Raw genomic sequence first — 11,994 nt, 5'->3', positions numbered from 1 at the left:
TATACTGGGGATGCTGGGGATCCCTGGAGCATGAGCACATGGGCATTGCCACAGGGTGGGCATCGTCCCGTTGCCACCCTGAATGTGCTGCTGGTGGCACCTCCTGCCCCTCTCCCCTGTATCTCACCCAGACTCTGGGTGAGGGTGGGCAGCTGCCTGGGGAGGCTTTTGGCTCTGGCTCTGGCCACATTCTTCAGTGGAGGGAGGCGTGGAGCTGGAGCCTGACGTGTCTCAACCACAGCCACGAGGGCTGGGGACCTGCTGGTGACCCACGTGGGGCTGTCACCCCCCTTCGGACCCTCCTCACCACCTGGCACTCCCCCCTTGCCCCCCGGCATGGGCACCCCCCCTGATCCCAGGGCTGGGCTTTTTCTGTGCCCAAGGACCCCCGAGCACGTGCTGGGGGTGGTGGGAGGTCTCCCGGGAGCCTCTGTGGTTGAGGATGGCCGGACCCCGGGTTATGATAACTCTGAGCAGGGACTTTCTCTGCAGGCGCCGGACACAGCCTGACCCTGCGGTTCCCTCGCTCCCAGCCTGGCTGAATTCCCTGTGCCTGGATCCTGCCAGGGCTCTGCTCCCGTGGGTGCTGACCCTGTGGCCAGGGGCTGCTGCTGGGGGAACCCTGAGATCCCCCCGTGTCAGAGCTGGGTAGGATGTTCCAGTGTCCCAGCACCAGGGAGATGGAGGGGAGCAAGCGAGGGATTTGCTGTGGGATGAAGGCTCCAGCCTCATCACGACATCCTGAGTCCTCCCCACTGGCAGCGGGCTGGGGGGAAGTGCCTTCCAACCCACATTCCTCCACTCCTGAAGGAACTGGCTCGGGACCTTCCCACGGGGATTTCCAGCCTGGGCACACATCGCTCAGGCTCGGATCGTGCTGGCGGGGTCCTGGCTCAGCTGCAGCACCCAGGAGACTGTGGGAGAGCATCCTGGCCCTACGGTGAATCACCAGGAAGGATCTGATTAAGACCTTGCAACATTTTCCTGCTGGAAATAACTTTCTCCAGAGAGGCAGCCCGAGGCTGGTCTTAGCAAGCAGCGGGGTGGATTGGATGTACTACAGGTTTTATCCTTGTTTTGGGGCTTGCTGGCTGGAAAAAGCCTCCCAAAATGAAGGATGGGTTGTGATGTGTGCTCATTCCCGTGGGGGTGGGAAGAGAGGGAATTGCTGAAGGAAGAGAATTGAGGTCCAGGGATGCTCTAACCTTGGCTGTGGTGCACATGGCACGGGAGTGATGCTGGTGTCTGCTCCAGGCCCCTTGGAACAGGGACCATCCTGCACTGCCTCCAGCCCTGCTGTGCTGGGGACCCCCAGGACGCCCAGGAAGTCCCACAGCCTCATCCCACCTTTCCCCCTCGGCTGACAGTGGCTGTGGGAGGAGAGGGGCAACTCCTGCATGGCACCAGCGTGGTGACAGTGCCATTGGTCCTGGTTTGCACCTGGAAGAGGGACAACCACCCTAAATTTTGCCTCCCCCAATCTTTCCGGTTGCGGTGTGGGCACGGAGCCGCTGCCACTTCTGCCACCTCTGTCACCAGCCCCATTTCTGCCCCGTGACTCAGGGATTTCAGCAGGTTTGGGAAGGGAGGAGGGGCAAAAGCCACTTCCCTGCCAAAAAGAAAGAGGCGGATGCTGCTCTCGCCCTCTGTCATGCATGAGGCAGATTAATATTAACCCATCCCTCCATCCTGCCGTCCGTCTGTCCTGCTCTCTTTGTGTCCCCCTGTCCCCCTGCCCCATTGCCCGTCCCATGACCCAGGATATGACACTTTTCCAGTCCGTTTAAGGCAGAGGGGAATGAGTGTGTGGGAGATGAGCGGCCCATGGGCTCAGAGGGTGTGAAAGGGCCTCACGCGCTGCCACGGGGTCCCCGTGAGTCACCCCCGGTGCTGGCGTCACCTGCCGTGTCCCTGGTGTCCACCCTGGTGTCCTCCCACCGTGGGGGCTGTGAGGCTCCCAGAAAAGCTTGTGATGAAAAATGTGGATAATGTCTCAGCGTTTTGGGGAGAAAGGGGTTATTTTGGGAGGCTGGTTTCTAACCCAGCGCCCTCCCTCCCCGGCCGCGTCACCCTCAGCACCCTCAGATGTTTATCTGCTGCTGTTGCTAAGGGACGCTGCGGGTGACAAGACCTGTGGCACCCATGTGCTGGTGCAAATCTGATACTGTCTTGGGGCTGTCACTGCTGTCCCCAGCTCCAGCTGGTCCCAGCTCTTCCCCAACTCCGCCAGGTCACTGACCCCAGCCCTCCCGTTGCGATCAGCTCTCAGCTCCAAGGAAACCCCCATGAAGCTTCTGCAACCCCAGCAGTGTTTGCAGCCCTGGGGAGCGGATCCCGCTGGTCCCTCAAAGCTCGGATGTGGTGGCTGTCACCCACACGTGGCCCCGTTGTCACCGTCCCCCGTTGCAGCCGCATCCCACTCTGTGGAGCAGTTTGCTTTCTGTTTCCCGTCAGAGTGCTTGGCACTGCCATGGATCACCTCGTGGCCACTAATCACTTCCAGTCGCCTGGAAAACAAACAGGCAGTGAAGAGGAAAATCCCAAAGCTGGGAATGGGGCTTGTTGCATGGCTCTGCTGGCCCTGGATCTGGCCCCTCACAGGTCCCTGTGCAGGGATTTATCTGCGCTCCCACAGATCCCTTCTGCACAGCCGTGCACGTGTGGATCCATCCAGGTACACACAGATCTGTGCACACAAACACGGATCTGTCCATGCATGTGGACCCCTCCATGCACTCAGATCTGTCTGTGCTCATGTGGGTCTGTCCATGCACAGCTTTATCCATGGCTGTGCAGATCTGTGGTGCACGTGTCCATGCACATCCCCACAAATGCATCTGCTTGTGCACATGTGGCTCCATCCGTGCAGATGGATCTGTCCGTGCACACGTGGACTGATCGATGCTCATGGATCTGTCTGTGCACACCCTTGCTGATGCCTCCATCCCTGCGTGTTCTGGTGGTGTCCATCCCTGGCATGTGCAATACGTGCACACCTGTCTGTGTGCGTGTGTGTGCCCAGGGGTGAGCAGGCACACACACGTGCGAGGCCCAGAGCTCTGTGTGTGCACATGGACGCGTTCTGAGGGGTGTCCATGCACATCCAGGGGGGCTGTGTGCGTGTTCACACGGACACAAGTGCCCAGGGGTGAGCAAACACATACACAGAGGTGCACACGTGCACGTCCCTGGTGTGTGCACACGTGTGTGTGTGTGTGTGTGTGTGTATGCCCAGAGGAGAGCACGCACACAGGCCAGGCCCAGGGCTCTGTGTGTGCCCGGGGTGACCGTGCACATCCAGGGCTGCTGTCTGTCCCTGCTGTGTGCACATCCCTGCAGAGACTGTGTGCCCAGGCGCTGGCACCGGGGGTTCCACACCCCGTAACGGGGGCTTGCACACGGTGTCCCGGGCCGGGCGGTGCCGAGCTGATCCCGTTCCAGCAAAGCCGAGCCAATCCCATCCTACCCGAGCTGCTCCAGCCCCATCCCAGCGGTGCCGATTCCAGCCCAGCCGCCGCAAGCCGAACCGATGGAAGGACCCGAGCGGTTCCGATGGGCCCGGGGCGGTTCCAGCCCGAGCCGAGCGGTTCCGATCGGTGCACACGGGACCCGCCGGTGCCGCTCGGTGCCCTCCCGGTGCCGGCCCGGGCCGGGCCCCGCGGGGCCTGGCCGCCCGCCAGCGCTTTCTCATAAACCACATGCTGCCGCGGCGCTATAAAGGGGAGCGCGGCCGCGGCGGCGGCTCAGCCCGGCCCCGCTCGGCCCCGCCGCTGCTGCCGTCTCGCCCGCTCCGCCCGGCCCCGGCCCCACGGCTGCCCCCATGCCCCGCCTCGGAGCCAAGGTACGGCGGCCCCTCCCGCTACCCACGGCCGCGGAGACCCCCCCTCAACCCGGCCCCCGCTGCCACCTGTGCGGGGTCCCCGCGGGAGCGGCAGCCCCGGTTGTCCCCGTGCTCCCGTGGTGGGTCCCCTTCTCCGGGGGGTCCCGGCTCCCGCGGGGGATGGTCCAGTCCCGCCCCGGTTGGCGGTGCCAGCCCCGGAGCCGCTGGCTGAAGCCGCGGCTCCGGCCCCGGTTCCCGGCTCCAGCCCCGGCACGATTCCCGGACCCGCCGCGGGGAGGCCCCGGCTCCATTCCCGGCCGGTCCCGGGCCCCAGCCCCGTCCCCGGCGGGGGGATGCTGCAGCCCCGGCTCCATTCCCGGACCTGCGCGATGAGGCTCCAGCCCCGTCTCGGTCCTCGGTCCCAGCCCCGGAGCCGCGGGGTGAAGCCCCTTCCCGGTCCCCGGCTCCAGCCCCGTTCCCGGTTCCAGCCCCGTCCCCAGCCCGTTCCCGGCGGGGTGAGGCTCCGTTCAGCCGTGGCCGCATCGCGGCGGTGGCCCGGGCGGCATCTTGGAGTTTCACAAGAGGGGAGGATTCCTGGACATCATCCAAGGGAAATTCCCCCCCACCCATCACCCAGGCACCCTCTCCCTGCCGGTGCCCCGGGAGACGGGGGTGCACACCCGCCCGAGGCTCCCCTTCACCCCCACCTCGGGAGTCTTGGCTCTGCCACAAGCCCCGGTTCTCACCGGGGTCCCGCCACGGATCGGGGCCTCCCCGCTTCTTTGCAGGGGGATTGGGAGGGAAATTTGGGACGAGGCCAGAGCTGCTGCATGGAAAGAGCCCGGCGGGTGCAGCTGGGGGGGTCTGGAGGGTGGGAAGAAAATTTTTGGGGATGGGTGGGTCAGTGTGTCAGATGGGCTCTGGAGAGCCAGGGTGGAGGAGGAGATTTGCAGGAGAAACGGAGAAATGGTGTGGGAGAGGGGAAAGGGGCTGGATCGGGAATGTAAAGGTGGCCAAAAGCCACTTCCAGGCTTGTGTCACCGGGCCTTGGGAAATTCCCTGCTGACCTGCTGCTCCTAAAAATAGCAGGATGGGGATAGGCACGGGGTTGGAGGACCACAGTGGCATTATCCTGCTGGACCGTGGCCAAGCCCCGGCTACCACAGAGGTGGTCACGCTGGGGGATGGTGGAGAGGGGCAGGGGGCTTGGCGTGTGTGTGGCTTATCCCTGCTTGCAACTTTGCCTGTGTCGTGCTCAGGTGTGCCTGCTCCGCTGCTCCCTGCTGACATCCCTTCTCCTCCTCCTGCTCCGCATCCATGAGACGGAGCAGAACAGCTACTGCCGGCAGATCATCACCGAGAGGCACCTGGCCGAGCTGGAGGAGCTGGTGAGTGTCCTCCCGGGGCGGTGCGGTGCGGCCACCACACATCTGGGGCCAGACGGACACAAACCAGCTCTTATTTAGTGCTGGAATAAGGAAATGGGGTGAATTTCAGCTGCCCTAGAGAAGTGACGGTACCCAGGAGCTGAGCATCCGTGGGCACAAGGGACGAGAGGGCAACGGGGGGTGACAGATGTGACTTTATCAAAGGTGGCCATGGAAAAGCGACGACAGGAGGAACGAGGGAAGGCGGCAGCAGGAGCGAGGCCGGGAAGGGGACGCGAGTGAGGCTGGGTGGCTGCAGGGGCGCTGGGGAAGCAGCGGAGGGGCCGGCGCTGCGGGCTGTGGTGCTTTCTGGGCGGCTGCGCAGGGGTTAAGCGGAGGAATCCGGCTGCATTCCTGAGTCCAGCTGCTTGCCTGGAAGCTGGGCTGGCAACGGGGCTGTGGGTGGGTGGCAGGCAGCGAGGGGGGCCCGGCCGGGCGATGGAGCCGAGCGGGCTGGGCGATGGGGCCGTCAGCCCGTGTGGCCCGTGGGCAGCTCTGGGTGCCCCGGAGCACGGCCAGCCCTGGCCCCATCGGATACAGCTGCCGGGGCCGTATCTCTCTCTCCGTGGCCCTTGGCTCACCTCCGAGCGGGGAATCACGCGGATGTTCAGGGGAGAAGCGGGAATCGGGGGCACGCAGGGATTTGCAGGGTTGTCGCAGATTAAATTCTGCCTGCAGCAAGAGGGGTGTGCGGGCGAGAGACGCGAGCGGCGCCTCCGAGCCCCCGAGAGCTCCGCTCCGAGCTCTGTAAGCGCCGCGTCCGGGCTCGCTTCACCTCTTCCTCTTTAACCACCGAGCTGCGGCCCCGGGAGCCGCTCTGGGCGAGCTCGGCTTCCTCTGCCCGAGCCCTCTCCACAGCCCTGCAGCCTTTGCTCTTCGCCCAGGGGTTAAAATTGGGTCCGCGGCTCCGGGAGAAAGGGGATGGAGCAGGTTTGAATGGAAGAAGTGGTTTTCCTGCCGGGGATTGTAGCCCTCTCCTCGCTGATGGAGGAGCTGGCCCTCGCTCCAGCGCCTGCAGGATAATGGAGCAATTGTTTCCGGGACGGCATCCCAGGCTAGGAGGAGAATCGCCGGCCGGCAATTCTGCCAGCCCTCTCCCAGCCTGGGTGCCAGGCCGGAGGGAGAGCGTTTGGTTGGGGTTAGGGTGGGCTTTTCCTCCCCTTGGAAAGGGGGGTGGCATGGGCGGCCGGCAGCGCTGCGGGTGGGACCCCGGCGCTGTGTGATCCCGGGGAATGTGACCCTGGTGTCACGGCCACCTCCGGCACGGCAGGATGCTCTTTCGCAGCCTGCATTTAGAGGAGAGAGTGGTGCGGGGGAGCCCCGAGGAGAATTAAGCAGGGCTGGGTTCTGCTGTGGCTCGGGCAGGAAGAGGAGGAGGAGGAGGAGGAGGAGGAGGAGGAGGAGGAGGAAGAGGAAGAGAGGCGGGGTGGGAGCAGGCAGGGAAAGGCAGGAGAAGGTCTCTGTTTGGGGAGTGCAACATCCTGATGGGAGCAGGGATCCTGGGCTCACTCCTGCCACTGCATGGACCTTAGGGATGTGCCTGTGTGAGGAGGAGGAGGAGGATGGGATGAAGCAGGAATGGGAGCGAAGTCCTCCTAGCCCTGTGGATTTGGTGGTCTCAGGCTCTTTGGGCCCAGAGCACGGCACATCTGGGGCTGCTCAGCCCCAGTGTTGTCCCTGGGGATGTGGGGTGACATCCTGCTTTGTCCTTCCAGGCTGACACCCAGATGCAGCACCCGGGCAGGGTCTCCTTCAAGTTCATTGACAAGATGCAGTTGGTGAGTGGTTTCTTGCTGGGGACAGTAGGGGACAGGGAGCAGGGCTGGCTGGTGCATGGTGGGAGGTCCCCAGATCCCAAATCTCCCCCTCTCGTCTCCCTTTGCAGGAGACAGCCCAGGAGGGACCCATCCTGCTTGGCCAGGTGGCTTCCAAGTCTCAGTTAGGGCATCCTGTGGGATTTGGTGTCTCTGTGCTTCAGCTCCCCCCAGGCAGAGTGGGATGCCCATCCAGTAACCACTGTCACTTTTTGGTGGGTCTGTATCCTTGCAGAATGACTCTATCTGCTATGTGAAAGCTGCCTTTCCCCTGATGGGCAAGATCCTGGAGCAAACAGAGTTCAAGGAGAACTCGTCCAACGCCCGGAAGATGCAGACGGTGCGCAGGATGTACAACCGCATCGATGAGAGTGTGGACCCCTGCATCAGGGATGAGGATGATGAGGAGAGAACGGTACAGTGTCCCCAGCCTCGCGGGGGTTTGGGCCTGGGTCCTCATCCTGGGGTGAAATGGGATGTCCAGAGCACCCTGGGGTGAAATGGGATGTCCAGAGCACCCTGGGCTGGGTGTGTGGGCAGGGCCGTGGAGCAGAGCAGAGCTGGGGTGTGCATGGACACGGGGCCACAAGGAGAGCAAATCCTGCCTTGGGAGCACTGTGGGATCCGTGGGGTGACACCACGCAGTCACGGAGCTGATGCTGAGCCTGGCGCTTTCTCCAGCTCTCACAGATGTGCTTCAAGGAGTTCACCACCTCCCCCTACGAGATGCTGGTGCTGGTGAAGGATTTCTTCCAGGACATCAAGCGTCTGCTGCAGAACCAGGAGACCTTTGAGAAGGATTGCAGCCGAGTCTACCGCAGGGCCTGCCCGGGACCCAGGAAGGCTGGATCCTCCCCAGGTGAGATGCCAAGGCTTGGTCTCTGCCCAGGAAACTCGTGCCAGTCTGGGGGGGCTTGTGCTCACCTGCATGGAGCAACTTAAGAGTCGTGTGTCTGTGGGTGTGTCCCTTCCCCGTGTCTGCGAGCTCTGCAGCAGTGTCAGGGGACAAGGGGCTCGCTGCCATTTGAAGGTGGGATTTGGGCTAAATCCTGCTGGAAGCAAGGCAAGGGAGAGATTCTCAGGGGGGCCAAGGAGGCATCAGGCTCGGCTCTGTCTCAAAGCCCCAGTGCCGGGTGGAGCATAACACCGAGAAACGGAGGGACTGCTGTGCCACCAACACGCTGCATGACCTTGGCTGTGTCACTTCAGCTGCCTCGTGCCTCAGTTTCCCCTGGCCAAGCCTTCAGGGAGAGTGTTGCTGCCAGGGTGGAAGAGCCCTGTGTTGCCGTCTGCGCGTCCGCGAGCGCCTGTGCTGTGTTTGCATGGAGGAGATGTCTCACTGTCACCTGTGTCGGAGCTGTGCCATGCCCTTGTGACGTGGGGGACGTTAAACGTGGCTGTCTGGCTCCTGCAAGCTGTGAATAACCCACTGCCATCAGCTCAGGGGACCCGGTGACTCGGGTTTGCTTCAACCCACCTGCTGCTTGTCAGCCTCGTGCTGCCCTGCCTGCTCCTGCCTGTTCCCTGCCTGTCCCTTGCTCTCCCGGTTCCCGAGGGGCTGTTTGACCCGCTCGCCCGGGGCTGCGGGGAGGGACGGGGACAGTGCCCCCGACCTCGGATCTGCTGGCTGTGCCCCTCTTGGAGGCTGGTGACCCCACGGCTGTCTCTTCTCTCTCCTTCTTTCAGGTGTGGGGACAGATCCTGACTGCAATTGCCTGTCCCCTGCCCTCCCTTCTGCCACCCAGCCCTCCCTCTCTGCTGCCACTGGCAGGGACATGGCACCCGCTAGCAGCCGGGTCCCCTCCAGCCTCCTCCATACCACCCTCGCTGACTTAGAGGCCCCACCTCAGCCCCCCAGTAGCACGGACGGGGGCTCAGGGACCGAGGAGGTCCTGGGTGCCGGGGTAGGTGACGCAGCGCTGGCGTTGGCCCCCGGGATGAAGCAGACAGCTCCAGGCAGCAGTGCCGAAGCCCTCCAGGATCCGGCCGGGACGCTGAGCCTGGCACTGGGTGACATCCCCGTCCTCCGTGGGGATGGAGAGCTGGTGGAGTGGGGCACCGGGCACCTGCCGCAGGATCCAGGCCAGCAGTGGGGAGGCTCCATCCTCCCGGATCAGCCCGGTGGGCTCAGGACCACCCCTCCGACAGCATCGCCCAGCGCCGGCTCGACGGGCGGCGGAGCCAGGATCCGTCCCCAGGCAGCGGCCGAGCCCGTCACACAGCTCCGCTTCTCCAGGATGGCCCCAGAGCGGCGAGCCCCGGGCCACCCCAGGGACAGGGCGTGGGGCTGGGGGCTGAGCCGGCTGCGGGGCCCCGAGGATGGCGGCGGGCCCGGGCCCAGCTTTGACTCTGGCTTTGTTCTGGGCGCAGAGCAGCGCAGGAAGGAGCCGCCCGCCAGGGAGGGCCGCCAGGAGCCTCTCATCTACATTACAGTGGCCAGTGTGGTGGCCGTCCTGCTGGCCACGGGAGGGCTGCTCTTCTACAAGTATAAATCCAGGGTAAGACCCCCGCCTCGCCTCCTCCCCGGGCACCACAAGTCTCTCCTGCCTCAGTTTCCCCTCTTGTCTCTTGGCCAGTGTGGCTTGAGCCCCATTTCCCCCATAATTTTCGGACAATTGGTGTTGCTGAGTGTGGTGGGAGGATGTTGTTTGGGAGATCTGCCGCCCTGCGGCTTCAGCCTCCTCCCCTTCCCCAGGGCTCATCTCCCTGTTTCCCTCCCTCCGCACAGGTCCTGGGGCGGCCGCTGGAAGACGGAGGCTGCGACCCCGAGGAGCCGGAGAGGAGGTGGGTGTGACAGCATCCTGCGTGAGGGGGCTTTGGGGACCCCCACCCTGGCCGACCCTGCTCTGAACCCCTCATCTTTCTGTCACAGGGCGCTGCAGGGAGCAAGGGAATGTTCAGAGCTGGAGACTCAGGATCTCTGAGGTGATCAGGGGCTGGGTGGGACTTGAAGGGCTCCGGTGCAAGCTGTGAGGACAGCATCGTGTCCCTGGACTGTCCCCATTGTTGCTGACCTTGGGCAGGAAGTTCTGGGTGGGAAGACACGGACAGGAGCAGGTCTGCGCCCCAGCGCTGCCAGCATGTGGTTTCGCAGCTCGTTAATCCATTACTGGCACTTGCTTAATATACATAGTATTTTTTCCTGTGGTTTTCGTGTGTTTCTCCCCACGCTGCCCTCCCTGGCAGAGCCCCAGCTCCCGCTCATCTCTCTGCTCCTTTTCCCAGGGCCCCAGGCAGGATGTGAAGCTGCTCGGGGGATGGATCCGGATGGAAGGAGAGCTGGCACGCGCCAGCCTTGCCGCGATCCCACCGTGATGCTGACGCTCCCTCTTCCCTTGCCCCGTGCCGGTGGCCAGAGACGGCAAAAAACTCCCTGGCAGGGACAAAAGGATGGGGGGATGTGCCCTGAGTGGGACCCCCGGGCACCGGGAAGTGAAGGGCTGGAAGGGACCGTGAGCGCAGGCTTTGCCGGGACGGCAGCGGCGGCTGTGACGCTGCGGTGCCCAGCAGGACGATGGAGACGCTGGATGTGGAGATGCTGGATGTGGGATGACAGATCCCACCTGGACACGGCCGGCGCTGGATGAAGGTGGAGGGGATCGGCTCCCCAGATCCTCTGGCTCTTCTCCCATCCCAGCAGCCTGGGTTTGGAGCAGCTCCCATCGCCCCCTTCACCCTGCCTTTCCTGAGGCTTCAACTGGAGCATCCTGAATTCCTTGGGGGCCAGTCCTGAGACACCCAGCCCTGACTTGCAACTCAAACCCTCACACTGTGAATATTTAAACACCTGTGCCCGTGTCCCTGCATGGGGCTGGGTTTGGGGTGACCCTTGGCACCGTCCCAGTCCCTCCCCATCCTCCTGTTGTTAGGGTTTTTTTTTTTTTTTAAATAGAGTGAATGAAAGTCTTTATCCTGCACAAGTGTTCTGGGGGGGCCGTGTGCCCCTCGCAGGGTCCTCGCCGCGAGCTGGCCTCGCTGGGATTCCGTTTCTTTGGTGACTGTGCTTTGGAGAAGGGAATGGGGATGGGAAAGATGGGATCCACGTGGGTGTAAGAGCTGAACTGCCCCAGCTGGGCACCCCGGGGCTTCTTGGCACAGCCCCGCTCCCAGGCTTTGGGAAGAGCCTGGTTTGGGATGCACCAGCCCTGGAGATGCTCCAAAATCCAACGGCTCCCTCCAGCCCCGGATGAAGCATGGCCTGCGCTGCTCTGGGAGTTTCAAGTATTATTTTTATATGAAGGATGAAAATATGGACAAACCCAACTGTTTCTAAAGAAAGCATCACTATTAATTTGGGGTTTATATATATAAATATATATATGTGTGTGTATTTATGAGTGGCAGGAGGAGGGGGTTCCCAGGCGAGGGACTGGTGTAAATCAGGATAGAAGCCCTGATGCAGCAAGAAGTCTGGGGCCGAACTCCTGGTGGTGTAAGTCACCAGTTTACACTGTGGAGGAGCTGCTCCTGGGGGAGAAAACTTGCCTTTACCCATGTCAGATTTATTTTGCCTTTTTATTTGTTGTTGTTTGGTTAGGGGTTTTTGTTGGTTTTGGGGTGGGTTTGTTGTGGTTTTTTTATACAATGAAATCCTGAAATATTTTATACAAAGGCATTTAAAAGTCTATTTAAAGAAAATAATGGAAAACAACTTGTATATTTAATATTATTAATAAACAGAGAGGTGTAGCTTGGTTTGAGTCTGGGATGCAAGGGGGGCCTGGAGCTTGTGACTCCCCTGTCCCAGCCCTGGGGTCCCTGAGGGGGTGACGGGGGGCTGGCTCTGGTGCTGTTGCCCTGACCTGTTTCCCTGTGGGTGCATGTGGGAGTTGATGGCCACTGGAATGAGGGCAGAGGCACGCATCCATCCTTCCTGCCCCAGCTCTGCCGGCGCCGCTGGCAGCTCCAGGCACCCCCAAAATCTCTGTGAACG

General features: G+C 62.5%; 1 protein-coding gene across 2 annotated transcripts; it reads left to right on the top strand.

The window, feature by feature from the left end:
• Positions 1–3,751: 3,751 nt before the first annotated feature.
• CSF1 (colony stimulating factor 1) lies at positions 3,752–11,750 on the top strand. Of its 2 annotated transcripts, none has more exons than XM_086861887.1 (9): positions 3,752–3,841; positions 5,080–5,208; positions 6,963–7,025; positions 7,297–7,476; positions 7,743–7,920; positions 9,432–9,559; positions 9,790–9,845; positions 9,934–9,986; positions 10,287–11,750. In XM_086861887.1, the coding sequence occupies exons 1-8, from the start codon at positions 3,821–3,823 to the stop codon at positions 9,983–9,985; spliced, it is 807 nt and encodes a 268-aa protein (XP_086718013.1). In that variant the 5' UTR covers positions 3,752–3,820; the 3' UTR covers position 9,986; positions 10,287–11,750. The 2 variants fall into 2 exon arrangements, with proteins under 2 accessions (XP_086718013.1, XP_086718012.1); XM_086861886.1 differs by having other exon boundaries at positions 8,748–9,559.
• Positions 11,751–11,994: the final 244 nt, after the last annotated feature.

This window comes from Cyanistes caeruleus, chromosome 24, assembly GCF_971803275.1.
Source record: "Cyanistes caeruleus chromosome 24, bCyaCae1.hap1.1, whole genome shotgun sequence".
Lineage (NCBI taxonomy): Eukaryota > Metazoa > Chordata > Aves > Passeriformes > Paridae > Cyanistes > Cyanistes caeruleus.
Note: the sequence above shows the minus strand (reverse complement) of the source record. Positions and strands in the feature narration are given on the sequence as shown.

Excerpts from the sequence above, each read along its gene's own strand:
- CSF1 (XM_086861886.1), top strand. The coding sequence starts at position 3,821 with ATGCCCCGCCTCGGAGCCAAG. Across the intron at positions 3,842-5,079 it reads TGCCCCGCCTCGGAGCCAAG|GTGTGCCTGCTCCGCTGCTC; the intron begins GTACGGCGGCCC and ends TGTCGTGCTCAG. Across the intron at positions 9,846-9,933 it reads CCCGAGGAGCCGGAGAGGAG|GGCGCTGCAGGGAGCAAGGG; the intron begins GTGGGTGTGACA and ends TTTCTGTCACAG.